General features: G+C 43.0%; 1 protein-coding gene across 3 annotated transcripts in view; it reads right to left on the bottom strand.

The window, feature by feature from the left end:
• NUP93 (nucleoporin 93) overlaps window positions 1–20,445 on the bottom strand; it is an 84,227-nt gene that overhangs the window by 21,951 nt on the left and 41,831 nt on the right. For all 3 annotated transcript variants that reach the window (XM_026082337.1, XM_026082339.1, XM_026082338.1), the window contains 4 exons: window positions 12,905–12,967; window positions 10,446–10,574; window positions 3,279–3,353; window positions 1,048–1,137 (listed from right to left, as the gene is read on the bottom strand). In XM_026082337.1, the coding sequence (XP_025938122.1) occupies window positions 1,048–1,137; window positions 3,279–3,353; window positions 10,446–10,574; window positions 12,905–12,967 (357 nt within the window). The remainder of the gene's footprint in view (window positions 1–1,047; window positions 1,138–3,278; window positions 3,354–10,445; window positions 10,575–12,904; window positions 12,968–20,445) is intronic.

The raw sequence follows: 20,445 nt of genomic DNA, 5'->3' as shown, positions 1-20,445 counted from the left end.
TGCTAAGCATCCTTCCCCATTTCCAGCTCATACATCCCACTCAGTAAATACTGTCACTACATCAGCTTTCCAACTAAGCAATTGCTCTGGTTGCCCTTGGAAAGCTGTACGATCACAGCCATGATGAGAAACATTTATATCACAATGATCACTTGGACAAAGACTCAGTTAGGAAAAAAGTCTGAAAACCATCCAGGTCTGCACATTCACAAAGAAGAAGCTATAGCAGTGTCTACAGGACCAGAGCATCTTTGCTGAAAGGGCAAAATACTGAGGAGAAGTAACAGCACCGTTAGCTTCAGCAAGGGCAGGTGTTTGATCTCAAGTGCTTCAAAGCAGCAAGAATATTGAAACTCACCACACCATCCCTAAACAAAATGAAGAGTTGTTCAAAAAGCAAAGATGCACATCTGTAACTCAGATCTGACCAAGGCATTTGCCTCAGCTTCCAAACAGCTTTTTGCTCTCCCCATTTGCAGAGATTTCTGATGACTTGACCTCCTGCAATATTTTCTCTGTGCATTTCTCAAAGGTCGTCAAGTTTATGTATTTGTTTTTTGGGGGTGGATCAAAACAACACAACTGAAGGAGTGGAAAAAAGGAAAAGCAGACAGAACATTGGTTTAAAGTCACTCCTAGGGGTTTTGCCTGGCCTTATAGCACACCTTTCATCTACTGCTAATGCTGCTCAAAGAATATGGTATACAAGGATATTGGGAGGTCAATTTTGAAAACAAAACACAACAAAAGTCATTTCAAATGAAAAGCAACTTTTTCCCCTAACAGCTCACTGTTCATGATGGGACATTGCTGTGAAACCAGGTTCTTTTCTTTCTCATTTTGCTAAGAGATTTTCATCATTACCAGGTTTATCACAGGTGAGCCCCACTGTATTCAAGAAGATTCCAGTATTGGCTCTGTGTTTTCTGTGGAGCCCTGCAATTCTTTTTTGGCAATATCAGTATTTTTCCACCAATGTCAGCAAGCTGTTAATCACAGCTGAAAACAGATTAAATACATCTCCTTAGGTTAACTTATTGGCAGCACCTTATCATCCAGTTCTGCAACAGCAGCGCAAAGGTCCACCAGGTTAGGCTGCAGATGTCCATTCACTATCTTCTCATTATAAATATAAATCTGAAACATATCAAAAGTAAGCAAGTTTAACGATATATATTTCTCCCCTTCTCCCTCCCCAGCCATGGCAGCAAAACCTGAACCAGGCTTCAAGAACGGAGTATCCCCAACAAATCCCTTCTCCTTCCCTCCCACATTAGTTGCTCCTAATCTGGACACAAGAGAGGAATGGATAACAGCATGGACTGCATGTCCACAGTACCCAAAGCCCCAGGCCTGCCTGGAGGAGGACAGAAATGCAGCTGCTCAGGGGTTCTGCAGGGCAAAGCATTGCACCAAATGCCACGTTAGACTAATTGCACCTAACTGTTGGAGGAAAAAGATCCAGAAGAGACCCGACAACTGAACGGCAGTGATATTCCCTTGCGTGGCAGCCTCCTACCTGCTGACATGGGTGAAACAGAATTTTGCTGTTTTATGGCAGAAGCATCCAGGAACCCTGACACAGGAGAAAAGAACATGGGAACCTGGCCCTCCAAAACCTCCTCTTAAATGTATGCCCCCACCTTGGTTTTGTTTTAAATCTTGGTCTTACTTTACTACTACTACTACTACTACTTCTATTATTGTTTATTCTACTCCCAGCCCAAACACCTTCCACCTTCCAGCTCCCTCCAAAAATAATCATTTGCAGTGCTGCAAAGGAGGTGCTGGATTACCCTAAATCCTCCCTTCTCACATACACTGCTTCACCAACATCCCAGCACAAACAAGATGCTGAGTTTGGGATCCCAGCCGGAACCTAGCATGAGTGCAATCACGTTTGTGGACTTCACTGTGTTTCTGTGAAAGAGTCTGAACAATGCATGAAGAACAATTATTTTAGAATAATTAAAACACATTTTGTAGCCAATGATGAACGGGAACAGCACGGACTGCCTGATCTTCAGGGCTGCCCTAACTACCCACTGAAATCCATAGGAGCCCTATATGATAGCAGCCTTAAAACGCAGGCTCTTTCGCGCTCAAGCAGGGTACGGTTAAGAAGAGCTGAGCTGCGGCAGGTTTCGCTGTGGGCTTGCCAGCAGCACACGACGGCTGCATGAACTGCTCCGGTAGCAGAAGCCGGTATGCGAATGCCATGCTTCCAAGGCACGGCACAACCAGTCTGCACGCAGGCTGTAAATCTGACGGAAGTCCACCTGCTCCCGTCACGGGAAGAAACTGTGACTCAGAGGCTTTCCCTGTCACTAGCATTGCTAGAAAAGTTGAGCTTTCTGTGTTCACAAAATACTGGGGAACGATGATGGTAGCTGGATGCAATCATACCACGAGGAAGGCCCTTAATGCAGGAATATTACAGTGGAGATAAGACAGAATAATGTACTAATAACACTCACTAAATCAAATATACACTATCAGCACAACCATGCACCCTATTTTGTGATTCACTTCCGCACACGGTTACCATAACTGAATGCAGACATGGCAAAACAGATGTACAAGCTGCTATCTGGCTGAGCAAAGACTGAGCCAATGCACACAATAAGCGTAATTGTGTGCGAATTAGGCAACGCTTTGTCTATGTAGTTTTACATATTCCATTTTGAGAAATCAAGTCCTTATCTTTCATTTTGCTTCTAACAGTGCTGGTAAACAGAACTTCTCAAATAACAAAAGTAACAAATTGGTTATGTAAAGATTTATCAGTTTTCTCTGCAAAATTTCAGAGGCATTCTAATGCTGCCAGACATATTAATGCATAGCTGGTGTGCTAGAGCTCCACATAAGTGATCCCATTAAAAGAGCATATAGTTTGGCAAACATCAGGATTAAGACTTCAGCATCTTTTTTTGTAAGAATGAAGGGAATTTAAAGTCTTCATTTACATAGTTTTATACTTTGACAAGAGTTCTAAAAAATTTTTTTAAAGCATAAAAGAATTTCAGTTTACTATATAAACACAAATTATTTCTATAAACACACATGGCGTTCAGGATCTCCTTTCGATGCAAATTATGCAGCAGATAGACAAGTACATTTCCAAGAAAAGTCAGGCTAAATTTCTTATATTTTCCAACTGCATTTTAAACCCAGACAGATGCTTTTGTGCTTAACATGCCATATTTTTCTATGCACGTATCTATCTCTGCAGAAAATGTTATTAACTGTGCTTTTGCATTCCTTTCCAATACACTCACCTGCCGAGCATACGCCATCTCCACATTGTCCAAAGAGCTGCGACCTGGAGGGCCCAACTCACCGACGTAGCTAGGCTGTTTAAAGAGAAGCACAACAGTTATTAAAGGTTTGGGTATGTTTCTTCTCCCCAAATACAGTCAAACTCTTCAGTCTTCGTATTCAGTTTTAGTCTTCTGACAGTTCACTATACAGAAGGTATAAAACCACTGCAATGCATTTTGCCAGTGTATCTATTCCCAAAGTACAAATGCAAAACTGCATGCTTGACAGAGCTTACCAAGTTCTTGAACTCTTCACAGAGTAAAATGCACAGTTTCAATGCGATATCCTATTAGCCTCCTAATATAGCTTAAACACAACACCAAGTTTATGTATAAAGTGAAAGAAATTCTCCCTACTCAGCACACAAACCAACCACCAGCTCTCTAGATTTAGGACATCAGCTGCTCTAAATAGTATCTTTTAATAGCAATTTGCTTTTGTTTCCTGAAAGGTGCCTATTATAAAGTTCAGTACCTCCCCACAAAGCATCTGGTCTGCGCCTCCATCACAGCAAGGACGCCGAACTTGACTGACCAGCTCAATGGATCCAGTCTAGCAAGTCTGACGTTCCAATTCTGCTCCAGTGCCGTGTATTCAGACACTCAAAATGGGCCTGCAATATTCGATTATCTCCCCAGAAGTGCCCCTTGGCTGGTCTGCTGCAGGGGAGGAAGGAAGCTAGCAATACTCTGGCCTGAATGAATCATCTTCCCACCCACAGAGCCTATGCCAGGCTTGAGGCGTTCTCACTGTATAGTGGGGCACAGCTCACAGAGTCATAGCGTGCAAAGTTTGTGCTCTCTGCGGAAAACTGAAATAAAATACCACCATAATTTTCTTATACTGTATAAAGCCACAATCATAGGTATGTCTTTGGTGTAACCTCCCCTAAACACAGATATCCACCACCCCAGTGGAAAAAACAATCTCAACTAAGTAGGCAATACTCTCCAGTTTTTCCAGCTTCCTAAAAATGTAATTCTTTGTTTCAGCATCAGCATTACAAGTCTTGTGTTTGAAAATTAAAAAAAAAAGTACTATAATTTTAAAGACAGATCCCTTTGAGGTAAGCAGTCCTTTAATATCGCCTGCTCCAACAGCAGTGCTATAGCCACGATGGTCTGAAGATAAAAGCAAGACAAGCTTAGTATGGAAGCATAATACCTGTTATTAAGCCCTCTGACAGAGCTGGGACAGGGGAGGAGGAGCAGACAGGCTTCTAGCAAAGCAAGCATGTTTTCAAGGCTGAAACCGAAGCAACAGCCTTTGATTTTCAGACTTCAAGCCCAAAAGCTCATTTGACTGTCTCAGGCGTAGTTGGTCTGGTAAGAGATGACACCTCTCCCCACAAACCTCGCTTAACTTACTTTAGGTGTCTAGCTCAGGTGCAATTAGGAGGATCTAAGCTGGCTGTTTACTTCCCCCAGGAGAGAGGATGCAAAGCACATAAGCTAAATACTGGAAGTAGCTGTAAGCAAGCACTGGGAACGGCCATGGTTTATTACCATATAACTCAGGTTCATCTATATTCCCTTAAATTGGAATCGATAACTTATTCTGAGAAGGAGCAGGTACATTTGCAGAGTTTTAAAACAAAGCTTTTTAACCGCTAAAGTTGGTTACGGCTAGCTGCACATCCTCGTTAGCTATTATCCTGCACCTTATCGATACTGTCAAATGGCTTTACTTTCCCTTGCGCCATTTATCCAGAGTTTTAGCACTTTAATGTGCAGACAGGATCACCTTCAAGTATTGCTTAAGGGCACGTTATAGCCTTTCCTGGAAGAGCTCAATTAAACGCGACTGACTTGCTGCCTTTGCAAGCAAACAACCTAAACAAAGCTCAAATGCAACGGAAAATTGCTATTTCCACTTTTGTTTAACCTACTTAAAAATTCAGTTTTGCAGACATCCGCCATGCTGCAGTAGGGCAGGACCCATGTTCCTAAATGAGCTGGCTTGCACAGATTTCGGGGGAAGATCTGAGAAATGGACCTGTTTTCTCCCGGGAGCGACACTGTAGCAGTTCCTCCTTTCACAGGAGGAAGAAATGCTGGTGGGTTTTCACAAGCATCTCCCATTGGAGAGCTGTATCCCTCCCAACTTGGAATTAAAATACTACATCGATGAACTTGCAGGCATGGTGCCGATCAGTCTATGCCCTCAAGCATTTGGGAAGGCCTGAGAGACTGTTTTAATTTTAATTTGATACCAGTTTAACCTAGTTTATCTTCTACTGTGTAGTAGCTCCGTTGCACCCCTGAGTATACGCTCTTGCTAAGACGATGGCTGTATTTGTCCAAGTCCGGGAGCTTTGAATAGGAAAATTTTAAGCAATTTAAAATTTAAAGACATACACAATCACAGGATTGCAATGGGAAAGAAGCTGTTTTGAGTTTGCTAGAACTTGACAGGTGAGGCTAAGGGCATTGATATTTATTCAGAAAATATGAGAAATTTGTGATATTTGTGATTTACGCTTTTTGCATAGCATACAACAGCTGACTACAGAAAAGAATACCACCCAGTTTTGTTTGTCCCTGATATAATGAGATATAAATGAATGAAGGTACCAAAGATGAACTTGGACCATATCTTTTTAATCTAAACTATCAAGGAAGTTTCTGGAATTTATCCCTGCATTAATTTCTCAGTAACAGTGCAATTCAAATTATGCCAACCTCATCATAAAATTAGACAGATACATTTAGATCTTAGGTAGTATAAACAAAATACCTTACCAAAAAACCCCAGAGAAGTCCCATTCTTTCTGCAGCTAAACTTACACTAAACACATTCCTCACAGTCAATCCTAATGGACACCGATATTTGAAACTATTTGCATTTTTCTTTCAGCGCCAAATCATCTGACACAAATTCCTTTAAACCCACCTAAAAACCCGACAAATTCTTTGTTCTAAAGAACAAAGACGCCGTTAAAGCAGGTTTCCCGGGAAACAGACGGGGTGGCAGAAATAGCACTTTGCAGCCTTCCCCTACGCTGTGCTAGAGAAATTGAAGAGTTATTTAAAGCAACGCTAAATCATGGACAGTGTCATTAATTACTGATGAGGTTTCATCGTCTAACGCAAGAGCAGAAGGGTACATTGTGACTCGGTGTCACTTTTCAATCAGTGCCCAAACACCAGAAACATAAGGACCGCGGCTTTATTTTGCGAGTCTCGTTCCTTTTTCTTCTGCTGTTTTGCAGCGCCGAAGAGCATCCATGTGGCTGTCGTTCCGGAGGATAGAGCATGACTGACAGGTTAAAACCCACAGAGTAGGATCCGAACTCAAAAGTACATGCCTAAAACTAACAAACAACTGTTCCAGGGTTCTGCTGTTTTTTTTCCCCCTCTCCCTTCTCCAGTTTTAATTTTACCCTAACCAGTACGCTTCAAGGATCACTTTTATTAACAAGCTGGCACAGCTGAAAACTGCCATACTGAAAGCAAATTCTTCCAGTGCCGACTACCACTGTGGTCCTTCGGGGGGGGGGGGGGGGGGGGAGGGGAACACACCACCAGAAACTCCAGAAATATTTTTCTTGCTTTTCCTGTGCTTTAATTTCCTACTTCAAGAGCCATGGGAGCAACTTTATTTCCTATTTTTTCCATCTCATACTTGCCTTCTGGCTTTTGAGTTATTAAACTTAAAAACCTGAACTCATTGAAGCGTCTCACAGCTGAGCTAAAAGCAAATTTCAAAAGGAAAACTAAATCAGTGAGTCAGCACGGGGAAGGCTGTTTCCACCCTCCACCTGGAATTGCAAAAGGGCTATTTGTGGAGTCAGTCCTTTCATAGCTAGGAACCAATTTTAAAGCAGCATCTTTGCTGTTAAGGAGGAGATTGGGGACATCCTTTGGCAGCAGGTCAGAACTTACCAAGCAGGGAAAAGGTTATTATGAAAGATGTGACGAGAACAGCAGCTAGGCACATCTTAGACAAATCATGTATTAGGTCACATTTTTAAGCACAACTGAAGCAGCAAAAGCAAAAAAGGAAAAGCGGGTAGTGCACGAAGCACCGAAGAAGTTTACGTGCACACACACGTCCTTCTCTGTATGCAGTCTGCTGTTGCTTAAATGGCTTGTGCTGTTTTTATGAACCACACTTGCTTCTCCCTATCCTGAATTTAGGTCTATTCCAAAAGACTCTTCAGAGCTGTAATATTTATTTTGGATACTATCTGTTCCTGAAAACCATTTGTATCTTTAAATTCATTTTGCCTAGCGATGCCGCTTTTCAAAGGAGTCCTCCTTTATTTGTACTCAGCCAAGCATGCAGCGTCACTCATGCACCGAACCGCACGCGCATAAAGATGCATTATTCATCGCCCGCGCATGCATATGCACAGGCACATTCCTTAGCAGAAGCCTGGGCAGACATTTTGTCAGCGCTCCAAATGGCTTGGCCAGCAGATGCAGTAAAACTTCGCAGGAGACTGGGCTGGAGAGACGCTATCGAAATACGTGCTGGTGCGGCGGGAGAGCGGAAAAGCATCTTGCAACGCTTGGGATTTTAGGGGATACAGAGGCACAATACAGCGGGCAGGGTAAAAACCGCGAGCGACTGTCTCAGTCACTCTGGGAGCGGGTTGCCTGACAGCAAGAGTGGAAAAGCTGGGGTGGGGGGAGAGAAAAACCTGGAAGAAAAGGACATGCGACATGCCTCAGAACCTAGTGGAACAAGATACAGAACAAACATCTTGAGAACACAGGCGTTTGGTATCTTGAAGATAAATCCAGGCTTTCCTCCCTTTCCCCAAGAAGCATCCTTTTATTAGTTCTCTTTTTTCTTGAGGGAGAAGGGCCAGGCTGGCGGCCAAGGGGGAACAGAAAACCTGAGCGGCAAGTCCTGTGCTAGCTTCCTTGAAACACGAGGTTTGCCTGTTAATTGGTCTTATTTCCACGAATAATGTGTTGGTATTTCATTCTGCCCAAATTAGCTTGCCCAAAGCTTGAGAATTGGCTCGCAGGCAGACTGGCCCCCTGTTGCGTTTGGATCTGTGCCTTTTCAGTTGATTCTCCATCTCCAGAGGATATCAATTAAACCTCTACTATATTCTACAGGCTGTGTCTGTTTGTGTCACATGCACAAAAAAAACTTATTTGACTGGAACAAGGCTTTAGAAGAACAACCTGCTGTGGGGAGGTTAGATAACAGGCTTTTAACACAGTAGATGCACTTCAAACCTCTCAGACCTTTGACTTCTTGAAGCTAAGACTGGAATATATCAAGGATTTTAAATGCTCTTGAAATGACACACTGATACGACGAGCGCTTTGAAAGGGAGAGTGGACTATTACCAAGTGATAGCATATATCCAGTCTTTAAACTAATTCATGAAAACTATTCAATGGATTTTTTTCCTCCCACCAATTTGATGCTTGGCATCTCAAGTGCCTTGGACTGGAGCTAGTGCCTGTTTTGATATTGCAACATCGGAAAAGACGTTTTGCCATTTCAGAGTAGATTACATTGCTTCTCCTAGCAGCCAATATCTATGCTTCAAAAGGAAAACCCCAAACCAATAACTCACAAATTGAAGATGTTAGAAGCTATCAGTATAGCTGTCAAGTCTTCAGACTCATCTCTCAAGATAATGGGGTAGCTGCTTTTAGTTTTAAATGAATTCACCCTGCATTATTTAGCATTTCTAATATTGGAAAGCTGGACAGCCTGCTGAAAAGTCACAGTAAAGTATCAGTAAAATACTTTCTCAAGAAGATAGCTTCTATAAAAAGACGTGTGCTAACTGGGATTAACCTATATTTAAAAGAACAGCAATCAGAAAGGGACATTTCATTAACAACTTTAATTATTTCCAAATCCCTATACAGGTCATAGCCCATTAACACCAAGGGCTTTTCTTTAATGCAGTTTGCAGCTCCATAAGTCGCTCCAATGAACAGCAGCTTTATATATATATATTTAACACACACACACACATATAAAAATATATATTTAACACACATTTATATATTTAAATAAATATATAAGCATATATTTATATATATGCATGTTAAATATATAAATATATAAATAAAAGGGGGGAATAACAAGGCTATAAAAGAATGGGTCTGTTTTCTGGCCTTAAAACGCAGCAGCGTGCTTTCCCCACCTCCTACCCCATCCTCTGAAGGTGACGGTTTTGTCTGGCACATTGCATGATAGGCTGTGATGCAACTTTGTGCTCTGGGGATCGCAGCTGATGTCCAATGCCTCTAGCTCAGAGGGGTGCAGTTCCCACAACTCTGCATGTGACTATGCCTTATTCCACTCAGAAAACTGAAACGTTTTCTTTTAAGGGAGTAAGCTGCAGCTTTTAAGTTAAAACGTTCCTCATGCTATGTTACAAGTTGCTAGTCAAGACCTTTTCACCATCTTTGGTCACTACTGGTTATTTTAACCTTGAATTGCTCAACACTAGAGGTCTTAGAGGCACAAAACTTTAACCTGCATGAAATGGCATCTTCTGTGAGAAATCAAGGTAACAAAAACATACTCCTTACTTTAATATTCATTTGAGTTTGCCAAGAAACCTGAGAAACTTCAGCTCCCTCCTAAGAAAAGCCATAAATTCTGGCAAGTAGAGAGGGATATTGGAAAGGGATACTGTAAGGCCTATAGAAGAGCTGAGAAGCTATCTGATCTCATTAGACTTGCAAAAGTTTCCCAAAGATAATATTTACCCCAGTGTGTTTTCTGTCCCGTGGGAGTATTGATCTAGTGACTAAGGTTCCAAATTGCACATATGTGGCATAATACATAGTTTCAGCAATAGGACTCCATTGCCTGTACCAATCAGTTAATAAAAATAATCATTTCACAGAATCACAGAATAGTTGGGGTTGGAAGGCACCTCCGGCGATCATCTGGTCCAACCCCTCTGCTCAAGCAGGGTCAGCAGTTTGAAACGCAAGGGTAAAGGTTTGAAATTTTGCCAGGCAAAGCATTCTGCCCGTCACAGCCATTTCAGAATTAACTAGAGATTTGATATTGCTCTTTTCACACAGTTGCATCTACACAATAATCCAAATGTGGTATCAGCAGTGCTGGAACGCTAGCTGTGTGAGTGCTGTGCCTGACTACGCATAGTGCTTGGAAAGATCGAGAGTTACCTCATTTTCCTGGGTAAAATCAAGAGCGTCTTCCCCTGATGCAAGCAGGGTATGAAGAATCCGTTGTTTCACCTGTTCCCATTCAACCAGCATTGATTCTCGGTGATACTCCTCAGCCATAGCGAAGGTCTGTTCGCGAACAACAAGAGTTAAGGAATATACAGAAACACCATACAATGTGCAGTCACTAACTAGCTCTGCTATTAATAGACCATCTTAAATATAAAACAGAAAATATTAACTAGTTCAGTCAACTTGGTCAGCCCTCAAGAGCTCATGGACATGCTGCATATTATTTTAACAGGCCTCCTGTTCAAGTATAGGGGGATTCAGAAAGCAGGTGCCGCCTTTGCCTTCTGCCCACCTCTCAACCGACAACTGTCCTTTAATTTAGCTGTCGACCACCAAAGAGCGCATGCACAATTTCCAGGTCATCACTGATCCACTCAGCTTGCTGAGGCTAATTTCTCTACCAACAGCTAGCTTTTAACCTCCCTGGAGACTACAGAGGTTTCACTGTTATTACATTCAAGAGAGATGCATGTTTATTTCCCATATTTTATTTTGAGGTTTTTACTAGTAAGTTTTTCTTTTAAAAGGGAAATAGGTTAGGAATGAAGCTTCCAAAAGAATCTTAAACTAAAAACGAAATTAAGGAAAAAAAATCAGTCAATGCCAAAGAACCAGAAAGTCTTTCTCAGCCTCAAAGTCAGGAAAGTAAACAGGGTAATCCTATCCTGAGAACAAACATACTTTTACCTTTAAAATGGCTGATGTGCTACAATATCTTCAGATCTGACTGGAGAACTTATGGAAGGAAAGAAGTTTGCTTAATACTCCTTATTTTGGCAATAGCACTGGGACAGAGATGACGCTTCACAGCTGCTCCTTTTATCATTAGTGCAATGCTAACTGACAGCCTCAAGTATACAGGGACAGGAGATATTCTTCTATTGCCACCAGAATAAGCTATACTGGATCTTCCACTTTTCCCTTTCCCAACTCCTCCTCTCCCTCTTTCGCACAATGGTTTGCCACAGCGTACATACCTACATGCTTTGGCCGGCTGAATAAATTTTTCATCTCACTATGGCCCACTGTTAGGATAGTATCAATTAAGGGGCAAAATGTTCAGCAGTATAACTGAGTTGATAAGAGATGCTGACATTTGGCAAACATTTAGTTCTGGTGCACGCATGCAATGAGCGCGTAAAATTTTATATATTAAGAAAACAAGAAACAAATCATTTTATACTTTCATATAGAATACAGGTGGTCGTCTTCTTACCTTCACTATAATCATTTCAACAAGGGTTTAAGTATTCATCAATAATTGCAGTAAATTGTATATAATTAAAATAATTTAATAATGCTTAAGTACTATTTTTCATCATTTGAAAGAAGCCCAGGATCAGTTTTAACCCTGATGTGATGTCCCAAGTGTACACGTAGGGAAACATAATCATAACATAAGCAGTAGGAAACACGCAATGACATTTGCAGGCAGCAGGTTCAAGACAAACAGCAGGAAGGATTTTGCATAATTCGATTGTGGGACTCATCACCCCAGAACATGACAGATACCAAAAGCATAAACAGATTCAGGAACAGGACCAGAAAAATTTCATGTCAGACAACCTCTAGCTCAGGAAATCCTCAAAACAACTGCTTGCTGGGGGTGAAGAGACAAGAGTTCAGCTAGGGAAGGCTCACTTTGTACCTGCCTTTTTTCTTACCGACTCTCAAGGAATCGGTCCCCTTGAGGACAGAAACCTGAGCTCAGCGAACCCTTTTACTGACCCGAAGCGAGAACTCTTACATTCTTACTGTAAGAACTTCTTTTGCATCGCTTTGAGGACTGGTTTGCCTGTACAAGAGACTTGCTTTGGACAGCATGATGCCGTATGATTTTTCCGGCTCTTCTACAGACAGAGTTAAATCTTACAGCACTGCTGCTGCATAGACCTGAATATTGTCATATGCAGGAAGCGACACACTTCAACTCTGTAACCTGAAGAGACAGCTACAATTCACCGAGCATCATCCCCGAATGCAAAGTCATTGCACAAGGCAGTTCTCGGCGTTAGAAAGGGAATAAACCCAGTATCCTGGCATTATCATCTCTAGAAAAAAAAAGGCTCTCGTGCAGAGGGGGTCGGAGCAAGTGTGCTGTGCCTAACATACAACAGCTGCTTGTACAAACTCAGGTTTAACTCTACGAACTTCCTGACCCTACTGAATACTGCTGCTGAAATATAACTGACAAAATTATTTCTTCTGCAAAATCTAAGCGTGTATTTCATAACTTCTAATTAGGCTATATTCTGTGAAAGATACAGTCCTTTTAAATTCCACCAGTTTGTTAAACATCTGATTTATAAAACCATTCCTTGGGATTTTTCTCTCCCCCACACTTCTCCCCCTCCCCTTTTTTTTCCAGGTGCTTGCTTCCAACTTACCCTCTTCCTGGACTCTTCAATGGCTGACAGCAATGCATTATCTTTCTCATTCTTCAGGAATCCCTGTGGAAAAGGAGAAACAGAGCTTCAGTCAAAAAAAAAAATCAGCCTTGCACTTGCATCAGATACATATTGTACTACTCAGCTCTTTCAAGTTGGAGAAGTGCTAGCAGCTCTCTCCTCAATCCACTTCGGAGAGGTTTAAAGGTCACTTTACTTCACCAGAGGTACAGTAAGATGCCCATAAAGCACAACGTGAAAATGAAAATACATTAATCCCCTGTTTTAATATGCATTAAAGCCTAGTGAAATGTCCTGCTTCTATTCTCTTTTATCTCTGTGTCCCAGCGACTGCTTCCTCTTGCTCTCCATTTGAAGGAGTTGGGATGAAAGCTGGTAAGAGCGATAAGCCAAGATAAGATTGTTGGACCTAAGTAAAAAGGTTTTTACTTGGCAGCTTCAGGAAAGAGTGGAGCTCTCAGAGGCCAGCTAGGAACTGTGGAAAAAAAATCTTTAAAAATCAGTTGAAAAAGGATGAAATAACTGAACAGTTGGAAAGCATACAGGAAGAGTTTACTGCACCGCCTCTCTTTCCCTGAATACAACAAGAAGTGGTTAAAAAAAAAAAAACATGATTTAGAGTAAATTAGAATAAATTCTGAATAATTAGAATTGAATTTAAAACTTTCAGTTTTTAGTATATCCCTAAACCTCAAACAAGCCAGCTGTATGCGAACAGAGTGACTTAGATGAGCTGTTAACTCCTTAACCCAAGCATTACTTCAAGTGACCTGTACAGGCAAACACACAGGCTATTTTGGATTTAAAGCAAATAGTTGTGGGGTAAACTGCACCAACACACACAGACAACCCACACAAGGCTTTTGTTAACACTAGCTTGAATATCTTTGTTTGGCATTTTCACTGTGTTATATTACCAATCAGACACACCAGGCTGATCTGTAGTCCCAGACTTCAATTTAATCATTAATCAAACTATAAAGAAAAAGCAAAAAGCCTTTGTTTCCCTCTGAAGCGATGAACTATAGCATTATCAACTGTAATAAGCGCTCATATTTTAAAAGTCTGTACGCTCATTAAACATAGCTCTAAAATTAAGGGGCCACTGGCAAATCCGGTGGAGTGGGAATTCAAGGTACCCCATACCTTTCCAATGAGGATACGCAGCACTAGTAGTGCCCACTGAACCCAATCATGAACCAGCAGCCTTTCATGCCCTTCATACCCAACTCCTTCCCCCAAATAAATGGTTCCTGCCCCAAAGATCTGACAATATCAGTATTGATCCTTATACCCTAGATAGAGCTAGCGATTTCCAGAGGAGCACTGAATCTGGAGCAGGAGAACACTCCACCATCACAGGGATTTGGACCTTTGGGAAAGCGTATTTATGCTAAGTCTTAAAAACAATATGCAGCTGTATTACATGCAACATCAGCTATCATAGACTGATACTTACTCAGCTCTGAGAGGTGAGGAGGGATTGAAATTCCTCTGAACTGAAGAAACCTGGCATTAAACTCTGCCACGTAGGCGAGCCGTTTGCCTTCCTGTTAGCTAGCACCAGATCTTTGTGTTAAATAAAGGCCTTTGCACCCTTTCCTTCTGGAGTATGTAGAACAAGCAATATTTCGGTATAGGACATTGTCTGACTCCCCTCAGCTGGAAATAGTAACATGACCCCCTTCTGTATACCAGATACAGAAAGACTTGCCATCCTCCGAGACTGGCACGTGATGCGGTCCCCCCAGAAATAGCCCTAGAATTACGTGCAGGAAAGAGGGGCGACTTCTGCCACACAGCCTCGTCTTCATTTCATCGTCTGCCACGTCCCACTTTCTTTTTAGGCAATGCCCACAGAGAAAGTGCAGTCGCAGTCTCAAAAAGGGAAGCTAAATGAAGATCCTTGCACATGTCTGGGGACCGAATATTAGAGCAGGTGTCAAAGGCAAGGGCTGTGGCAGTCACCTAAAGACAGGGCCAAGATGGATCTTGGCTCCCTATGGGAAAGATGGGGATGGAGACATGGCTTTGCAAGGTCTGGCCATGGCTGCATAGGTGGAGAGTTTTTGCTTGGGAAGGCAACAAAATTTTTGGCTGAAGGAAAGATATCCAGAGCATTTATACGTATTTCTAACAGGCCTTCAAAGCACACACATCAATGTATGAGCAGAAGATACAGTCACACATCTGACAGCAGGACTCCGATGCTGCAGAAAACAGCATTACGTGTTTGCTGTATCCTGCAATAACACTGTTGATTTTACATGCAAAAAAGCACGTTCTCCAAGATCCAGGCCTGCACATGGCTGGATAGGATGGAAGGTGCTAAGCATATGGTGGCAGTCACTGCAGCCTGCAAGTGTGCTTGGTGGCCTGGCCACTTGCTTGCTCCTGAGCCTGGACTCCAGAAAGCCTGGAGATGCAGCCCCCTGCTCACCTTGGGCTCCTCTCTCCTCGGAGCTGGGCGAGCCCTGCGCTGACGAGGGCCTCCTGAGAGTCTCTAACTCAAGGGAAAACTCCCTAGGACAGCAGAAAGGAGAAGTCAACAATTTCACAACAAACCCCACATGGTAATCTTGCTGTAAACTGGGTGAAACATTGCTATTTGCTTTGGGTAATACCCTGGGAAAGGTGACTAGGAAGAAGCGGAGACAGCTTGGGTACCTGCCTAAAAGCAAGGTACACAGCAATGCTGGTGATCAACAAAGTAATTTAAGGTGTGCTTGAAATGCACTTGAAGTCAGTAAATCCAGGCTAAGCATCTTCCTTAATGAAACATCCTAGCTCCTGGAGAGTTCACAAGGTCTATTCAAGGTATTATACTACACAGCATGTCAATTAGGGGACGATTATCTTTTTTTGCAATCTCAGAAACTATTCCTTTAGCAAATGAAAAGCCTCACACATCCCAAGTAATATCTGTAATGCTTCACTGACAAAAAGGTGCATTTTAAAAAGGTTGCCCTGTGCCTCATGCTAAACATTATGACTGCGGCATGACAATTGCTGCTTCAGTTAATTACAGGCTAATTATTAAATCTCAGAAGAGGGAGTTTCAGTAACTGATGCTGCGGTTCCTGCTCCTCAGTTCACAAGACTGCTTCTGCTTTGCTTGGTCAAACGGCAGCTCCCACAGTTGTCATTCTAAGTTTGGGAGGCAAAATTTCAGACCCTAAAGTAAAGAACGACCAGCTACTGCAACAGTATTTTTCCTTGGGTTTGTTGCATTGCCACCTAGTGGTGCACTATGTTTTGGTCACTGAACATTTAGATTTCACTCATGGATATAAACGCACACATATATCCATCTGCTTTAAGGAAAAGCAGAACTCTCTGAAACAAGCAGCGCAGAAGGATGGAAGACTTGCACTTGAAACTAGAGAATTTGGGCCAAAAAAAACCCAGGCCACATCACAGCTTTAAGGGTTTGCAATATCCACTCAGTGCGGGTCTTGAGCCGCACTGGGTTGTGCTCCTGTCCTAAAAGCTTTCTCCAATCCCAGAGGCAAGATTTGACCTTGCCACGAGGCTTGCGCACTGCAACAAGGATGCAGAGGTCCGGCGTGCAAGGCATACGGGTCCGAGGGAGCGCGTGACCCCCATCGCACGAACCGCCCTCTCGCAGAGACACTGACTGTACAATGAGCAACGACACGTTGCCTCACATTCGCTAGCCAAAGAGAAGCGGAAGGAGAACAGAGATATCGTTAGAAGACAAAGGGCTATTTAGCCATGGCAGATGGTAAAGATGGGAGCACCACAAAAAAAATGAGGTGAAATCCGTGCTCAAGTTCTGCCATTAGAGGGATTCGGGCATAGCCAGGATGTGCCTGAGGGTCCCTTCAAGGGATGGACTTCTATCTCATTTCCCTGCAACAGTCAGATTTTTGCAAAAAGCTGAAAGACCTCCTCATGTCACATCACACTATCCTGCTTCAGCAAGTGACTACTCGGCATTTGACTTTTCTCTCTGTTAATGTGCGACTCCCATACTTTCTTATCACACCTTGTTCGGAGGGGAACAGGTACATTTTTTCCCATGGTTTCTTGGCAACATTTACTGCAGGATCTGGGTGTTTCCCAGACATGATTTGCACAGTATCCGATAAGATTTTTGCAAAATAGGGACACAGGCATATAAGCACACCCACACTTCCACCCTCAGGTTCCCATTTCCCGGCCCAGCTAGTCCCAACTTTTTCCTCCACATCTGCAGGCCCTCAGCATTTTTCCCTGACAAGTTCCAGTTCTTCTCTCTGACCTCTCTCTTCTCCCCTGGATTTTAGCCAGATGTCATCTTCTCCCATTCTCCTTCCCTATTGAAATCCAGCCACTCTGCCTTGCTAAGTGTCAGATCAAAGTCCCCCTCTTCTGTGACACTGTCCTACCTCCCTTGCCCAGCCAGTCCCAGTCATCCAGGGAGCTTAATTCCCAGGCCTAACCCCTTCTCCCCCCAGTCCTTTCTCCAGTCTACTTCCTCCCACTTTCAGCTCTGGCTTCGTACCCTTTCTACATTCAGAAAAGATGACTACCTACTGACGAGCTTCACCAGGTAAGTGAGGTAACCTGGGACTGGAGAGGCTACAAATGTGGCAAGCAGAGGAGAAAGCCTTCAGACAACCGACTTTGGTTCCTGGCCAACCCACAGCAACCCTATGCTGCAGCCACGAGGTAAACACGGCAACATGGCAAGCCTTCACAGGGTATTAGCAGGCACTGTTTACTACAAAAGGAGCTACAGGACCAACCGCACGGGGCGATGGCATTTTCAGATTTTCATCTGCAAGAATTTCTTACCTTAAAACCTAATTTGAAAGGTAACTTGAGCAGTGGAGCAGATTTGGGTAAGGCGCAATGACCATGTTGCTCGGTCAGATAAGTTCTCCCCACCCTAGTGGGAGAACCACCAGAAAGGCAATGTTTTTCTTAGCATAAAGGCCATAAGTGTCAAGAATTTTACCTAAGAGGATGCTTTTTAGAAGCGCCCCCCGACTGAAAGGGGAAGGACACCTGGGAGGCTGTGCCATTTCACCGTTCACAGTGCTCCTTGCTCAACTGTCATCTCTCATCTCCGGCATTCACCATCTGACAAAGGCTGATGTGACAGAAATCGGCACTTGCCTTGCTCCAGTTTGGATTCCAGCACGGAAGTGTTCCAGTAACTAATTCATTATCCGTACGAAAGGGCATGCGTGCACTGATGGTCTCTTTTTGACAGGAGATTGAAAGTCACTTCCATTTACTGCAGTAAATGAGGTTAGTAAACTCTCTCCTGGCTGGTAGAAGTCTCTTAATTACTTCCATCAGCCAGGCCATACTTTTAATACTTGATCTTAGTATTCAAGCTGTCAAGAGAAGGCAAATGTTGCCAAACAGCGTACGGAGGCCCTGGATGTTGACAGCAATGCTTACTTTTTCATTGGCAGGAGAAGAAAGGAGAAAATGAAATGAACATTCTGGGGCTATTTCAAGTCAATTGCTCTTTGATTAAAATATCTCCAAGTGTTGGATTTCCAGCAGATCCAGTGAATCCTTCAAAGAACCAGCAGGGATCATGATTATATGATTAACAAAAAAATCGTTCAGTAATGGCTTGGAACAGAAGCTCCAAATGAAGCACCTGATTTATTTTAAGATTAAAAAAATGCTAATAGAAATGATTGTTAAATACAATCCTACCTCAAATGTACACACGTGAGCCTGCTCACGGAGGCGAGCCAAAAAAAAAAACTGTGGGTAAGCAGCTTTGCTACATATCTTGGCCTGTATTAGGATTATACAACCTCCTTCAGAGTAGCAAAGCAGCTGCCCAAAGATGAGCTACTCCATAAAATGATCCAACAGCATTTATGTAAGTGGCTTTCTCCTTAGAGGACTTCAGGTGGCAAAACTGCTATGGGGCCAAAGCAGACAGAGCCCAAGCGCAGAGGTCCTCAGTCACAAAAAGAACCCAAGGAAGGGTGATTTCCTAGTCCGCATCAGTTCAAAGCTGTACAAAAGTTAAGGAACAAATTAAGGTAAGGAACAAAACAGCAAGTTTTCAACAGAAAGCAGTGGGGAGATGTGCCCTTTTCCCTATCTAATGTAGGGAGGGCAAATGGTAAAACACCATCTCTGGCCTCCCACTGAGGGTGCAGTTCAAGGATTTAGCAGTATGAAAAGTTTTCCTGGCCTAAAATAGCTGAGCTTGTCACACTATAATGAATATATTCCTCAAGTTCCTTACCACCATGTTCAGAATGAGAAATCCTGCAACATTTTTCTAAATAAATAAATCAGTTAAAAATAAATAAATACAATAAATCACTATTCACTTAAAGACAAAAAAGGTAGAAAAATGGAAGGTGTTACACTTTGCTAAGGCTCAAGAGTCAGTTATTGCATCAGAGACCTTCAAAGGGGCAGCCATGTTGAAGTTTAACATGGTAAAACACCACAACTAATACTTGCAACACAAAATACTGTGCTAATACAGCCAAATACTCCACTTAGGAGAGATCTGCTGCTCTGCTACCTGCCTTCAAAGAGGTCACGAACCACATCTCCCCGCACACAGCGACTGCACTCCACGGTTGCAGCCAGCGCTCACGTTCAATTCATTTGACAGCAAAGGTAGGAGAGCTCTTCCCCACCCTGCAAGCAGGCAGCATTGCAACGGTAGGAAGTCGGGAAAAGAAAGCAACCCTGGCCCAAGCTCTGCTCCATTATGCAATTGTAGCAGTGAATCTAAAGATCATGTAACTTTTTTTTTTTCCTTCTTCTTCTTCTTCTTTCTTTTTAAAGCAGCTGATTGTTCTGGAAAAATCAAATTTTGCAAAGCTACAATAATCTGTATTCTTCTGCAACTGAGGAGGAGCAACCTGGGCCTCATTCCTGCGACAGCGATAAAGTCGATGCATGCGGCACTATAGCTCCAGCGCAGCCGGCGACTCCGTCCTTGGCAGCCACGCGCAGAACGCCCTGCGCGGCCTTGGCCGGCGGCAGCGCGCCTTGCAAATGAAACCAGGGGCAGCCCTGAGCTGCCTGCAAGGTGTCTTTGGCACCTTGTGCGTAGGGTGGAAGCTGCAAAGCAGCAGACCTTTGCCTTGAGACAAGTCGTCAGGTAGCGACAGGACCTCCCTGCCCTGCCATCAGCCCGTCACTGATGCAATGCTCGGTTTTAAATGGAGCCTTTAATCTGTGTGGCACAGCAAGCCTTAGGCAAATATTTACAAGCAAATTGCTCTGCCACAGATTAGTGCTAGCAATGCAAAACCTAGCACTCTTTTTCTGTATTCCTTTACTGTTTTAGACTGTTTGAGCCGTGACACTCATGCAGTTTTCACAGCAATCTTCACACTGTATCCAGGAACACTGGATTTTGTTGTGTTGGATAAATATCATTATTCCTTCTAGCCATGACAGGAAAAGCTCTCAAAGTGCTGAAAGAACCGTTCCTCATGAAATCACAGATCAGCTTGTAACCGAAGCAGGGGCAGATGGTGCACGCTCTTCGGCTCTTGCTGAGATCATTTGAA

This window comes from Apteryx rowi, unplaced genomic scaffold, assembly GCF_003343035.1.
Source record: "Apteryx rowi isolate R43461 unplaced genomic scaffold, aptRow1 scaffold_572, whole genome shotgun sequence".
NCBI classification, from domain to species: domain Eukaryota; kingdom Metazoa; phylum Chordata; class Aves; order Apterygiformes; family Apterygidae; genus Apteryx; species Apteryx rowi.
Note: the sequence above shows the minus strand (reverse complement) of the source record. Positions and strands in the feature narration are given on the sequence as shown.